The 14,109-nt window shown below is 43.2% G+C and overlaps 1 protein-coding gene across 6 annotated transcripts; it reads right to left on the bottom strand.

Moving 5' to 3' along the window:
* Positions 1-215: 215 nt before the first annotated feature.
* Positions 216-10,398, bottom strand: LOC127293393 (uncharacterized). Of its 6 annotated transcripts, none has more exons than XM_051323025.2 (6): positions 10,243-10,398; positions 9,046-9,208; positions 5,059-5,152; positions 4,194-4,393; positions 3,333-3,450; positions 216-452 (listed from the first exon to the last, which is right to left on the bottom strand). In XM_051323025.2, the coding sequence occupies exons 1-5, from the start codon at positions 10,303-10,305 to the stop codon at positions 3,353-3,355; spliced, it is 618 nt and encodes a 205-aa protein (XP_051178985.1). In that variant the 5' UTR covers positions 10,306-10,398; the 3' UTR covers positions 216-452; positions 3,333-3,352. The 6 variants fall into 6 exon arrangements, with proteins under 6 accessions (XP_051178985.1, XP_051178992.1, XP_051178969.1 ...); XM_051323032.2 differs by lacking the exon at positions 216-452 and adding an exon at positions 460-958; XM_051323009.2 differs by lacking the exon at positions 216-452 and adding an exon at positions 3,001-3,249.
* Positions 10,399-14,109: the final 3,711 nt, after the last annotated feature.

Raw genomic sequence — 14,109 nt, 5'->3', positions numbered from 1 at the left:
GACCAATGAAACATTTATTATATGTCATGAAATTTATACCGCTGAAATCGTATAAAGTTTTTAATGGTTTTTGTGACAAGTGACACATGTGATGAAAGTTAAAAGACGAAAACGAGGATGCCACCTGCATTTTTTTTCGAGTAACCATATATTTCATTAATCGAAAATCAAGTTACATGAAGCAACACACATGAAAACTAAAAGACAAACCAAGATAAAATAATTATCCTAAATTTACAGATAAAATCCTGAAAAATCAAGATATACATAAAACAATCCATAGGGTTTCCTGCGTAGCCAGCGGCCGCCGCATGCCACCTGCAATGGGACAGAGGGAGTACATGCGTCGTCTCTACAAGGAATGATTTTCCTTTCCTAACTAGAAACATTTGTCATCCGTCGATCCGACTGCTTGGCAATCAGGCCACCGTGTTCCCCGGACAGTAGCATATCTACGCATTAAAGGCGGCAGATTTAGCTTCCATAAGTAAGTATCCTAATCAATCAATCGTCCTTGCCTTGACAAAGAGAGGCACCAGGGATATATATAGAGAAGGAGGGCTTGCCATATTTTCATACAAAGGTAGACGACGACCTACGAGAACTAGTTGAATAGTTGATCAAAAGATCGATCGACAAGAGCTGGGTTTCCTTGGACGCCCGCAAGCTGCAAAGGTAGGTGCATGTTTGTTGTCTTCTATAGTTCTCAATCGGTTAATCCATGTGTAGTGTGTTTCTTTGTTCCTGCGCAAGAGCACCTTGGGTGCTGGTGTTTTCTCTCCTTGATCTTGTCATGCAAACGTGCGTAAGTCCTATATACATACAGTGAAAACCATGACGCAGTGCAAAGATCAAAGTTTCTGTCCATGATCCATGCATCTTTGTATTGCTTAAGTATTTCTTTTTCAAAATCTTCCTTGTTACAGTCTTACAATCTAGATCATCGATTCATAGATGTCTGCAACAAGTTCAAGCCAATCATATATAACTGCACTTTGATCATGAATAGCTGCCATCATAGATCCATCTTATGTATAAAATGGAGTCGATCATATAGTAGAGCCATGTGCATGCAAAAATCCTCGAATTCAGATCGGCCTGCTAAGCACTTTTTTTTTTCGAGGATTTGCTAAGCACAGTATTACAGTATTATATATGTTTCTGGAATATGGGATTATGCATGTAGCGCTATGTTCAATCATGTTTATTTCCTTCCCATGATCAAAACTCTGCTAGAAGATACGATACTTCCTTGTTATGTAATATGTCGTGCATGCACATTCTGTTGATCTGGGCAGTCATACTTCTATTTTGTTTGTGTTCAAACCGAGCACAGATCGATATGCCTCGAAGGAAGCAGGTGATGAAGTTTGTCGATAATGTCAAGAAGCGCGAGCTGACATACAAGAACCGCCTGCGCAGCCTGGTCAAGAAGATCTCGCAGCTCGCCGCCCTCTGTAGCGTCGACATCCTCCTCGTCGGCATCAAGCCAGGGACGGCCAGCGTCGGGGGCGAGCGCGGGATAACGGTCTGGCCGGCGGACCACGGTGTGCTGAAAGAGCTGGCCACGCGGTTTGGCGAGACGCCCCCGGAAAGGGTCAAGGAGAGCCTCGACATCGGCACGTACCTGCAGGGCGAACTGGGCAAGGAGCAGCGCAAGCTCGTCAAGGTCAAGCAGTGCAGGCTCGACGACGTGCTCACACTCTGGGACCGCAACCTCGACGACCTCTCCGTCGACGACCTCATCGCCATACACCACGCCATGGACGACACGCTGGAGAGGGCACGCCGGCAGATGGCCAAGCTCATCGGCGGCAGCGTGGACGCCGTCGCAACATCCGATGTCAGCATGGTCACCGCGCCGGCACTGCAGCATGCCCCGTCTGTGTTTCCGGGCAACGCCTTCGACTTGAACCTGTCGGACGCCGGCTCCTCCATAGGACCGCAAGATCACTACTACCTTCCACCGGATATCCTGCCGCCGCCCTTCCCTGTACAGTCGCCCTACATTGGCTTTCAGTTTCACATGCAGCCGCCGTGCAACCCCTTTGGGGGTGCGCCGATGCCGTGCATCGCCTTTGGGGGACAGTCCATGCCATTTCCGATGGTGGCACCGCTGGGTTTCAGTTTTCCTGGCGGAGGCATCAATGTCACAGACCGCCAGCCGGCAACAACTTCTGGGGTTTATGATGATTTTGCTATGCAGGGTCCAGGACAGGGTTTTCCTGCCGGTGGTGCATACCACCAAGAGTTTCAATCTGCCGGCACGGCTATGGCCTACCACCAAGATTTTCTCTCCTACAGTTTAGATGCTGCCGGAACCAATGCCGGAGCCTACGGCCTTGACTCCGCCGGAACCGGTGCTGCAGCCTACCAGCTGGGTACTCCGAATAACCCAATGGGCACTGCCACCTACCAGCTGCAGAATGATACAATGTTATGGCCAGATAACGGCCATGCCCTGGGCGAACAAGAGGAGCAGAGTCGGCTCCCCCGGTTTGACAGGTGGATGTAGCATCAGCCTAAAGATGTTCAAGATCTCTAATAGTGCAATGGGTTTTTTCTTTTTTTCCTTTATAGTGATAGTACAATGAGATAAATCTTATTAGTGAACCCGAGTTTTTCTTCGTTAAGCATTAGTTAGTTAATTAATAAAGATAGATGGCTTTCGTATCACTGTGCTTATTACTGGTTGCTGCATTATCTTCAGATTTGTCAACTTGGATATGATTGTGGACAGAATAGGACAAGTACAATGCAGGCTTTGTATGTGGTTGCTATATTGTGCTCAGCTTCAGTGGCGGAGCTTCAGCCCGGCTAGCCTGGGAACCTGCCCGGACTGTGCCTAGTATCACTGGTTGAATATTAAGCATGTAACAAGAAATTAGTCACAGTTTCCATGGGCAAACATCCATGGTCCACGAGACTTTAAGACTTTGCCCAGGCTAGCTCAGTGTGCTCGCTCCGCCACTGTTCAGCTTGTCCTGTAACTCTGCTGGGTAAATCAAACTTGTTTATATCCCGCTTGTACAGTGGTTAACTAAACTCCACTACATATAAAAGATATGGTCATGCACGTCTGGTAGTGTTTACTAAATTCAGTGTAACCTTCTCGATACAAGAAAATGAACGTGTACAAGCTGTTTCCATTGAGCCGGCTGAAGATTCTTGACATCTTTCCCCTCGGCCAGGCCAAAACGGCGTACTAAAAATACAAGAAACATGTGGGAACCTTGATGGGTAAGCTCGCTACAACCGTGGAAGGAAAACAAAAGTCAAGGGTGCGCTTGAGAGCAAGAAACTCATCGACCCAAAGTAGAATATTCAGTTACCTGCAACGGTGAATACCAGCTTAAGAATTGCTCGAACTAAATAGGATCTTCAGGTTGTTTATATCCTTGAGAACGTCCATATATTCTGAAACCCTATATTGTAACTCAGATTCCAAAACTGCAACAGTAGGAAGGAACAAGCATTTGATTATAATAATAATGTAACCGACTCTGGATAGCTTACATATAGCATGAAATGACTAATCAACTGCCGAACATAAGAAGGGGCAGCAAGATGAAGGTCTAAAATACCATTACTGACTGGTCATATAACGTAGTTACATCTATGACCCCGGAGACGAGAAAGATAATGTGACTGGTTTTGGGAACCAAATTAGCAATAAGCATCACCAGGTTCATTTTATTTCATACTACACTGCACACAGGAAGGGATAAGGATTGCAAATGATAGCTTTTTTTTTTCTTCTCTTCACACAAGATGAGTTGAGGACTAACTTTGCAAGTACATGACATGAGAAATGCTAATACTGAGATAGAGATAAATTCTGATGCAAAATTATAATGTGCACTGTCATCAGTCCTAGTGGCAAGAGGCAACTGTTAAGATGGTTATTATTGCTTTCCATATGAAGTGTAGAACTAATAATCTTTGAACATCAAGAGTTCAAGGCCCTTCTCAATGTATGAATCAAGTCACAGATATTCCAGAAAACTTCAGAACTTCCTTCACTTTGGCAGATGACAAAAAGTTTATCAGTTGACAAGCAACTGAAGACCACAACTGACTGAAATGAAAAGAAACAGCCTACTTTGGTCTAGGCTGTAGAGAACTTTCAACATTACCAAATAACTTAACTGAATATAACTGATAGAATCTAATCTTCAGCTCAAATAACATACCTGAATTTTCCATATTTACCTCCTGAAGAATCTCAGCAATGTATTCATTTGATGAACTTTGTATAGTGTTGATCTTCATCCTCAAGTTCTCACTCTCATCCTCCAGCGAATCTTTTTCCTTAAGTAGGAGAAGTAAATCCTCATTTGAATCTCCAAGCATGTTAGCTTGGAAGCCTTTAGATTCAGCGATGAACCTTTCCCTGTTAACATAGTACATCAATAATCAGAGACAGCACTGCCCCTTATTTGTTGTTCCATGCTATTTTTTAAAGCAAATGAGCGGGGACAAAATCTGAATATGGAGCAGCATTTTGGCTCCCAGGTTAGGAAGGTATTGCAAAAACTTCAGATTGTCAAAGAATGAGTAAACATGCAAATGCTCCGAGTTCTTTGTACGCTGTAGTTGACAATGAAAAGGTTTACAATTTTTAATATCATGGTCCAAAATACCAACTTCCTTTACAACTTTAATTGCACACGGAGAAAAAAATGTTTTCCATGATAATTTTCAGGTGTAGAAAGAAGATTATTTGTATGCGTAATTTTCTAAGAATATTTGGAAACACGGAAAAAAATCAACAAGGAGCACAAAATTCAATTTCTGTATTTGAATACCTGTATTGACTCAGTTTAGTGGGAATTTTTAGCTAGGAGCCACGAAAGGTAATTTCAGTACATTAGGGGCATATATAAATACATGAACTCTCGGAGACATGCCGAAGATTTACAGAAAGTATGCAAGGAAACGATAACATGGGTCCAAATAGTCATATCAAAAATTATAATATTAAGGACATGACTTTTTCAGATAAGTGCACTCAAGAGTATTTGATCTTGCTCATGGATTTTAAAATGTGAACCATACATTTTATCAGAGAACCGCTTCCTAATTTCATTCAAAGTAGCTTTCTGGAATTCCACATTGCCCTCCATCACTTTAAGTGAATCTGTCCCAGCAGCTGTTTAAAAAATTACAGCAGATAAGGTAATCAGTACAGAACACTAGGATCACTTGGCATTAATATGCAACAGAAAAAATATATATGTACAACATATCGTGAATAGATAATAAATGTTAAGGATAGTGTAGTTATCTTGATAAAAGAACCATGCATAACTAACAATTGTCAGTAGAAAGGACTGATTTGCAGTTATTCATTTCAGCTCCCAGTGCTACAAAATCTCTGCAGTTTCCTAGATGAAAGCATAGAAAGGATTACTCTAAGAATTACTGCTTTTGATTTAACCTTTATCATTTTCATATTGGGGGCGGAAATTCATAACTAGAGCAACTCCTTGTTCTAAGGAATAGTTATCTAACAAGATCAAGCATTGCTGATGTTGAGTTACAGTGGTTATGGACTTATGGTGCTGCACCTTGAATGAATAGCATCATCCTGCTACTGTGCCTTGCTAGAATCTGCCCAAGCGTCCAGACGCGGCAGCTTTGGGTGATTACCGGCCGATTAGCTTGATCCACATCTTCGCCAAGTTGGTGGCAAAGATGCTGGCTACCCGGCTGGCACCTCGAATGGAGTCGCTGGTGGATCGCAACCAGTGCGCGTTCATACGCAAACGTTGTATCCATGACAACTTCATGTTGGTTCAGCAGACGGCTAGATTCCTTCATCGGGAAAAGGAGCCAATGGTGATGCTCAAGTTGGACATAGCTCGTGCTTTCGACTCTGTCTCGTGGGGGTTCCTCATGGAGGTCCTCCGCAAGCTTGGGTTTGGGCCGAGGTTTCGTGAGATTGTGTCTATTCTCCTGTCCACGGCTAGTACCAGGGTGTTGCTCAATGGCGAGCCAGGCCACCCCATTTGGCATCGGAGGGGCTTGAGACAAGGAGACCCCTTGTCGTCGTCGCTGTTTGTACTGGTTATGAACTCGCTCAATAGGGTCTTTGCTAAAGCCATTGAGCTGGGTATCCTCAGGCGGCTGGCGCGACGAGACCTAGTGACGCCAGTCTCGTTCTATGCGGATGATGTGGTAATCTTTTGCCACCCAGATGAGACGGAACTGCGCGCGGTTCGCGGTATCCTTGAGCTCTTTGGGCAAGCATCAGGATTACGCACTAACTTCACCAAGTGCTCGGTTTCCCCGATTGCTTGTTCGGATGTTCAGGCTGAAGGCGCCGCTCGACTCATGGAGTGTCAGCTGGCGCCGTTCCCGATGAAGTATCTTGGCGTCCCACTGTCTACCAGGAGGCTGACGGCTGTTGCATTCCAGCCCCTGGTTGACAGGCTCGCTGACAAACTTCCTACGTGGAAGGCATCTATGATGCCCAGGGCAGGACGTCTGACTCTTATCCGTGCCCATGGCATCAGGGCAGCTGTGTTGCCGCGGTGCTCTGATCTTAGTATAGCGATGATGAGTTTTCTTGTTTGTTCACAGAGGAAGATCGACTAGCACTGGCGGAGTGCCCAAATGCCAAATGGGTCATTACTTACATTTTGCAAACAAAACACTGTCGAATGAAGTATGAAATCATAGGTAAAGAAAGAACTCCCCGCTGAAACAAAATAATACCAGTTCACAAAACTGGAACAAAATAAATCTAGTACTCAATAAAGACAAACCGGTTTTAGAGTCACAGAATACGATTACACACGAACCCAACACATCCTAAACTATTTGATTCATGTGCATTGGTTCCTAAGAAATCCACGACGAGTTATAACAAAGTACTCCACTAGGGCATGCCCTAGGTTCACAAAGTATCAGAACAACCAAAGTATCATCCAAAGTATCAGAACAATCACACCAAAGTATCAGAACAAAGCACAAACAAAGACAGGGAAGACAACGATCACATGGTCCTCGCGTCCAATCAAGCGCCATTGCCTCGCCTTGTTCTGCCCTCAATGACATTTCTTGGTATTCAAATGATTCCCCACAATGATAATTAGAAAATTGCAAAACTTCACAAATGATTCATCTCGACCTCTCCCTCCTCTCCCTCGACGACCTCTCTTTCCTCTCCCTTGAGCTGCCGCGGTATTTTCTTCTGGATCTTCCATCTCTTGATCTTCACAATAGATCAGTAAGAGAATCGGTGATTAAAACATCAACAGGACATGTAGATCACCCAAACTATCCGAATACGGAAAGGAGTTACATACCTCTCTCATCTCCCTCCAAATGTTCACTAGTGTCCGAATCTGCATTTGAGAGAAGCAACACAACTTATAACTCATTCAAGGATTTCCAAATAGGTAACTTCTTCGCATCAGGTTTGACGGATCTAATGAATTTTCTTTGGTCTAAAGGTGGAGCAAATAACAAGTGTTGGTGTCTTATCACCATACAACGGCCAAGGAGCTGTTGTTGAAAAAAAAAACTTGCACCAAAGAAAAATGCATATCTTTCTGCTACATAAATGAAATGTTGTCACGGAAGACCATTGAAATCAAGATGATATCTCTCTCGCCACCTTGAAATCCATCAAACGTACTCACTGTAACAGAAAGATATGCATTTTTCTTTGGTGCAAGTTTTTTTTTTCAACAACAGACCGTTGTATGGTGATAAGACACCAACACTTGTTATTTGCTCCACCTTTAGACCAAAGAAAATTCATTAGATCCGTCAAACCTGATGCGAAGAAGTTACCTATTTGGAAATCCTTGAATGAGTTATAATTTGTGTTGCTTCTCTCAAATGCAGATTCAGACACTAGTGAACATTTGGAGGGAGATGAGAGAGGTATGTAACTCCTTTCCGTATTCGGATAGTTTGGGTGATCTACATGTCCTGTTGATGTTTTAATCACCGATTCTCTTACTGATCTATTGGTGAAGATCAAAAGATGGAAGATCCAGAAGAAAATACCGCGGCAGCTCGAGGGAGAGGAAAGAGAGGTCGTCGAGGGAGAGGAGGGAGAGGTCGAGGGAGAGGAAGCAGAGAGGTCCATGGTTTGGGTCAAGGTATATGAATCATTTGTGAAGTTTTGCAATTTTCTAATTATCATTGTGGGGAATCATTTGAATACCAGGAAATGTCATTGAGGGCGGAACAAGGCGAGGCAATGGCGCTTGATTGGACGCGAGGACCATGTGATCGTTGTCTTCCCTGTCTTTGGTTGTGCTTTGTTCTGATACTTTGGTGTGATTGTTCTGATACTTTGGTTACTTTGGTTGTTCTGATACTTTGTGAACCTAGGGCATGCCCTAGTGGAGTACTTTGTTATAACTCGTCGTGGATTTCTTAGTAACCAATGCACATGAATCAAATAGTTTAGGATGTGTTGGGTTCGTGCGTAATCGTATCCTGTGACTCTGAAACCGGTTTGTCTTTATTGAGTACTAGATGTATTTTGTTCTAGTTTTGTGAACTGGTATTATTTTGTTTCAGCGGGGAGTTCTTTGTTTACCTATGATTTCATACTGCATTCGACAGTGTTTTGTTTGCAAAATGTAAGTAATGACCCATTTGGCATTTGGGCACTCCGTCAGTGCTAGTCGATCTTCCTCTGTGAACAAACAAGAAAACTCATCATCGCTATACTAAGATCAGGGTTGATCTTTTTCTTGGGTCGAGTTGTGCGGCGTGGTGTTCGTCCGTGCGCGGACTTGTACATATAACCTTCTTTTTCTATCAATGCATCGAAACGCAAGGCTTTTGCGTTTTCGCGTTTTTTTAGAATCTTGGGAAGAACACTAATATATTATTTTTCGTACATATAAATACTGCTATATCTTAGTGTTTCTTTTTTCACACATTGTATATTGTTCTTTATTAGGGTAAACATGCCATATTATTTTGGGTACATATAAATCCTACTGCAGCGTAGTCATTCTTCTACCAGGTATGCCTATGACCAAATAATAATTGCATGATCAAGGGACTAGTTACCTGCCACTTGCATAAGCCCATCGAGTTCGAACTCAGCAACTGATACTCCTTTCATTAGTTCAGACTCCTTCACGAGATAGTCCTTTTCAGTTTCAGAATGCTTCACTATTTCTGACTCTATTTCCCTGGTCTTTTGTATATTCTGTTCAATCTCTTCATTGACCTAATCAAAGGAATTATCAAGAATAGCCTCGTAGATTTGAAGCATCAAAGTAACATACAAATGCTAATAACAATTAGTCAGTACGTATATATAAAATCGCTCTTTACGTCCCGATTCAAGTAGCCACATTGTTAGTCTACACTCTACAGCCAAAGGTACACACATATGCTTAAGAGAACCAATATCTAGGGAGTAAGGTGCCACATCAATCATCTATTACATTGCATCACTCCCACATCAAACTTCAGATGATTTATCATAAGGCCATATAGGTCCAAGTCAGGAACCTTACATCGTGTTCACTTAACAGCCGGGACCAGACATTCCTACAACAACATAATACTACTAAGCCATTTGTTGTGCAGCCAATCAAATGTCAAAATTTGGGGTACAGTCAATTTTGGCGAACAATTCACATTGTGTATTTTTGTGGTAATGAGCTGTGCGCCTGTGCTCTCGCACATACTGACATACACCAATAACGAGGAACTTAAGGGCAGCCGTTCTGCTTGAACAAATCTTTCATGTATATGTAACTAGCATATTAGTGTGGGGCTCAAACACGGTTCAAGCACTCGCTGACAACAGTAGAATCAGAAGAATTCTGCTGAATAATGCAGCAGAGAAGAAGATGACAGAACACGGGAGAACTCGAGTAACAGAGAGGAAGCGGAGAAGAGAGAGGGAAGAAAACAAAGTAACCGGGATGAGTTGGGCATGGCGGGCGCCCGGGCTTCGAACCGATGACGGCGAGGGAAGGCGCCGGTCGCTAGGGTTTGCCTCTCCCTCTCTCCCTCGCCATGGCGATGCGTACATACAGACTACTAAACGCGGAGGATGCCCAGAGATCCGAAACGGGCGAGTAATCGGCCCGCACCGCCGTGACAATGCTAGCCTCCGTCAATCCGTCCATCCCATCCTCTCCGGCGATAAATCAGCGACCGGGCCTCGCGCTCTAGCAGTATCCATCTGACAGGGAACAGCAAGATAAAATGAAAGCAGCAAGGGAGCGAGGGGGACGGTGGATTGCTGACCTTGTCGAGCATGTCCTTGAGGGAGGAGATGTGGCGGAGGATGGCGCCTGAGTCCTCCGCCATCGGGAAGCCGCGGCGCCGGTCACCGGCACCGGCAGCAGAACTGTTTCTCCACGAACCACAGCAGAATTCAGAGCATCCGTCTAAAGGAAGACCCGGTTGGCTTGATTTACTGTCATTTATTTTAAGAATTTTTTTGAGGGATACTGTGGGGTAAAGCCCCCACAACATTTTATTTATTTATTACAAGGAAACTAAGGTAGACTATCTATTTATTTCAACAATTGTGTGGTTCTTTTTTGCGAAACCCAATACAGACACAGACGCAAATGCTCACATACGTATATACACGCATCCTTATAAACGCACACACACACCTTAGTCCTATAAACACCTCCGAGAGACTGAGTAACGGGAGCAGCTGCCTCACCCTACACATACTTAACTGGTTGCATCGGGAGCATCATGTGCGTATGCCACCATTGTTTTTTTGAGGAACGGGCAGTCGAACTGCCAATCGATTAGATAGAAGAAGAGTTTTAATTACAAAAGCCCCGCAAGCAGGACAGGTGACAAAAAGGTCAAAAAGAGGAGCTAAGAACGCTAGGCTACAATCCCATCTCCGGGATCTTGGGTGTACGCGTACGCCCTCTGAGCAATGTCCTCCTTGACAAGAGCCGCTACGGCCGCCGACTGCAAGGCGGTGTTCTGAAACATCCGTCTGTTCATCTCCTTCCGCACTCCCCACATGGAGTAGATGATCGCACCGCTAGCTTCCCGCTTCTTCTCCTTTGGAAGATGGGCGATCGTCTCATCCACCAATCGTTGAGTGACTTTCCACCAGGTGGTGGTGGGACGCCGATTGTCCTAATAACCACCATTGTTGGTGCCCTAATAACCACTCTGTGGTAAAAGGCAATTGAGATGTGTCCTTTTAGCCAATTTCTTCGCAATTGTTTGTCCAACAATGCAACTGACCAATCAATATGTAAATATGACCAGATTATGCAGCTAAAATTGTAGTCAAAGAATATATGCAACTAGCCTTCTCTGGAAGAGCACAAGATGCAATGATAAAACGTTAGTTACGTTCATGTTTCTTCTTTTAATCATGTCTTTCTATTCAACTTGTCACTCACAAGTAACCACGAAAACTTTAATTATTAATAAGCACTCTGCTCTTCCAAATAAACTCACAAGAAATTACCTCCTCTTTGCTAAAACGGCTTCTAGAGCATCAAATTGATACCATTAGGTTTATGTATATTTTTACAATGTAGACATTCGGGATCGGAGTATAGATAATTTTCTCTGTAAACTTGGTCAAAGTTAGAAATCTAGCTTGAAACAAATGTGCATATACTACAACAAGAGTACGAGTACGGATATAGATACATTAATTTACATACAACTAAAATTAAGAAAAACATTTACCTCACCAAGGGGAGCAAGATGCCTAGCGAAGATAAAAAAATATTATTTTATTTTAAGCCTCTTAGGTGTGAGTCTTATTAGAGCACCGACAATGGCAGACCCTAACTTAGATCCCTAAAAGGTCGAAATAGGAATTTTTTCCTACTTTTTGGGTCTCAAAAAGGGCTACCACGATGCACCAGTCTGTATTTCTACATGTATGTTTTTTTTATATTTCAACATGTACTCAATATTACTCCTAATATGAGACACAATAATTTAAACATGAATAATTCATGTGCATACAATTTAACCACTTCAAAATCCACAAAAATAAACATCAGGATTTGAATTCAAAGCTTTCTAACGCGCCATGCAAACATCACTAAAGAGTCCATAGGAAACCACCATCGAGATTAGTGTTGGCTCATGTCGGCACCACTTCCATTTGCACCGTCAAGCTTAGTGGAGACACGCCAAGGCAAAGATAAGCCAGAATAAGCTTGTGTGTAGAGAAAAAAAATCGTGAGATGGACTATGTTGGGCACAAAAACTATATGTCGTGTACTTCAAAGGGCACTAAGCCCCCATGTGGTGGTTCTAGTAATTAATGATAATTTATATGAACTAATGTTTTCTTTGAGATTTACTTGAAGTATTTATCCGTAGGCAATTCTTACATCATATGTTGGCTTCAAGGTTGTAAAAGTAGAAGAAAGTGAAGAATATCAATGATGACCAAGGAGCTATTCAAGGATTGATCCAAAGATTGACCATGAGAGAGAGTTGAGCATATGTCAGTATGTCTTCAAGAACAAGATGGAGTGATATCTAATTTGTCCCTTCAAGACATTAACATCATGAAGAAAAATAAATGAAATTCAAGTTCAAGATGAGCCATTGCGAAGAGATCATATGCTTGAAACTTGGCATCCATATGATGATCATGGACACGTAAATATGTGGCGACGAAGAGTTTATCACATAGTGGAGTATGCGAGAGAAACTCGCAATACTTCACCAAGCAATCGCAACAAAGAAAGATATTCCAACTTGATGCGATCAAGATCTTCATCATCTAGCTCAAGTGGAATGCGCAAGGTTAAAGTTTGTTCTTGATTGATTTTCTTTCTTACCGGTCTTGTGGTGTTACTTAGAGACCGGTTTATAGGATAGTTGGCGTTCTATCAAGAGCGACTCTCAAATTACTAACTTGATCGTATTGTCCAAAGAGAGCTCAAACCAGGCCATTGCATCTTTGGCATTATATTTATTTTTGTTATTTTTATATTTTCCATGTGGTGACTTAGAGCTGGTGGTTATTCTCATGACAAGCTCTAGTTCATCGAAAACGAATTTCATATGCATTTCTATTGTGTTTTTAGTACTGGAGGTTTTACCGATTTATACTTTATAGATAGCTCAAGCCCTTCATCATTTGGTTTTATCCTTCCCTGTTGGACTATGATGGTTATCTACATGATCCTCTAGAGCTATTTTTTGTGATTCCAACAAGCGCATGATCATTGAATTCAGATTTCAAATTGAACAGTTGTGTTCGTTTTGGTCTTTGTCTATCTGCAGATTTCATATCCCGGTGAATGGATCGTTAGCGAACAAGAGGAGGGGTGAATGGTCGCTACACAAACTTTATAGCTTTTCAATTTTATGCGGAAGTAAAGGAGGCAACTTTGATGATAGGGGTGTTCCTAGTATGATCCTAGCGATGCAACAAGTAAAGGAACCGAACAAGATAGTAAGAGAGAGGGAGCGGGACAACCGGGGTAGTGGAGACGAGGCGAGGTTTGTTTCCCACAGTTCATCCTACAAAAGGGAGTACGTCTGCGTTGAGGAGGTCCGAACCACGAAGGCTCGACGGGCGCACAGGCCTCACCTTGTTCCTCGAGAAAGCCCCACGAAGGAGCTTCCCCTTCTCCACTAAGTAGCCGGTCGAGGCGGCGGTTCCTTCATAAGGTTGGGGCGAGCTCAACAAACATCGGAGGCTCCCAACACCCTATGGGGCTAGCACAACTCCAAGCTAGCCTCCATAGGAGCACTTCTTCCAAGATCCCACCATAGGAACCCTAACTCCAAGATCCACTAAGAACTAGATGATATTGGTGAAATCTCTCTTGGTGGAACTATAGATCGGGGTCTCCTCCACCACTCCTCAAAGTTTAGGCAAGATTGGTTGGGTAGGGAGGAAGATCCTCAAGGTTTTGAGCTCAGCAAGAATGGAGGAGAGAGAGAGAGAAGAGTTTAAATGAGCTGGAGAAGAAGGGCCCCTTTTATAGGGCCCCCAAAATCCAACCGTTATGTTCAGTTTCTGCATGACCGGTACTACCGCTTTGGGAAGCGGTAGTAGCGCTCTGAATTCGAAAATAGCTCACAGATCTGCCACGTGGGCATAAAGCGGTACTACCGCTTCCGGTACCACTCAGGTACCGGTAGGGC

The sequence above is a fragment of the Lolium perenne genome, chromosome 1, assembly GCF_019359855.2.
Source record: "Lolium perenne isolate Kyuss_39 chromosome 1, Kyuss_2.0, whole genome shotgun sequence".
Taxonomy (NCBI): Eukaryota; Viridiplantae; Streptophyta; class Magnoliopsida; order Poales; family Poaceae; genus Lolium; species Lolium perenne.
This window is presented reverse-complemented; position numbering and strand designations above follow the sequence as displayed.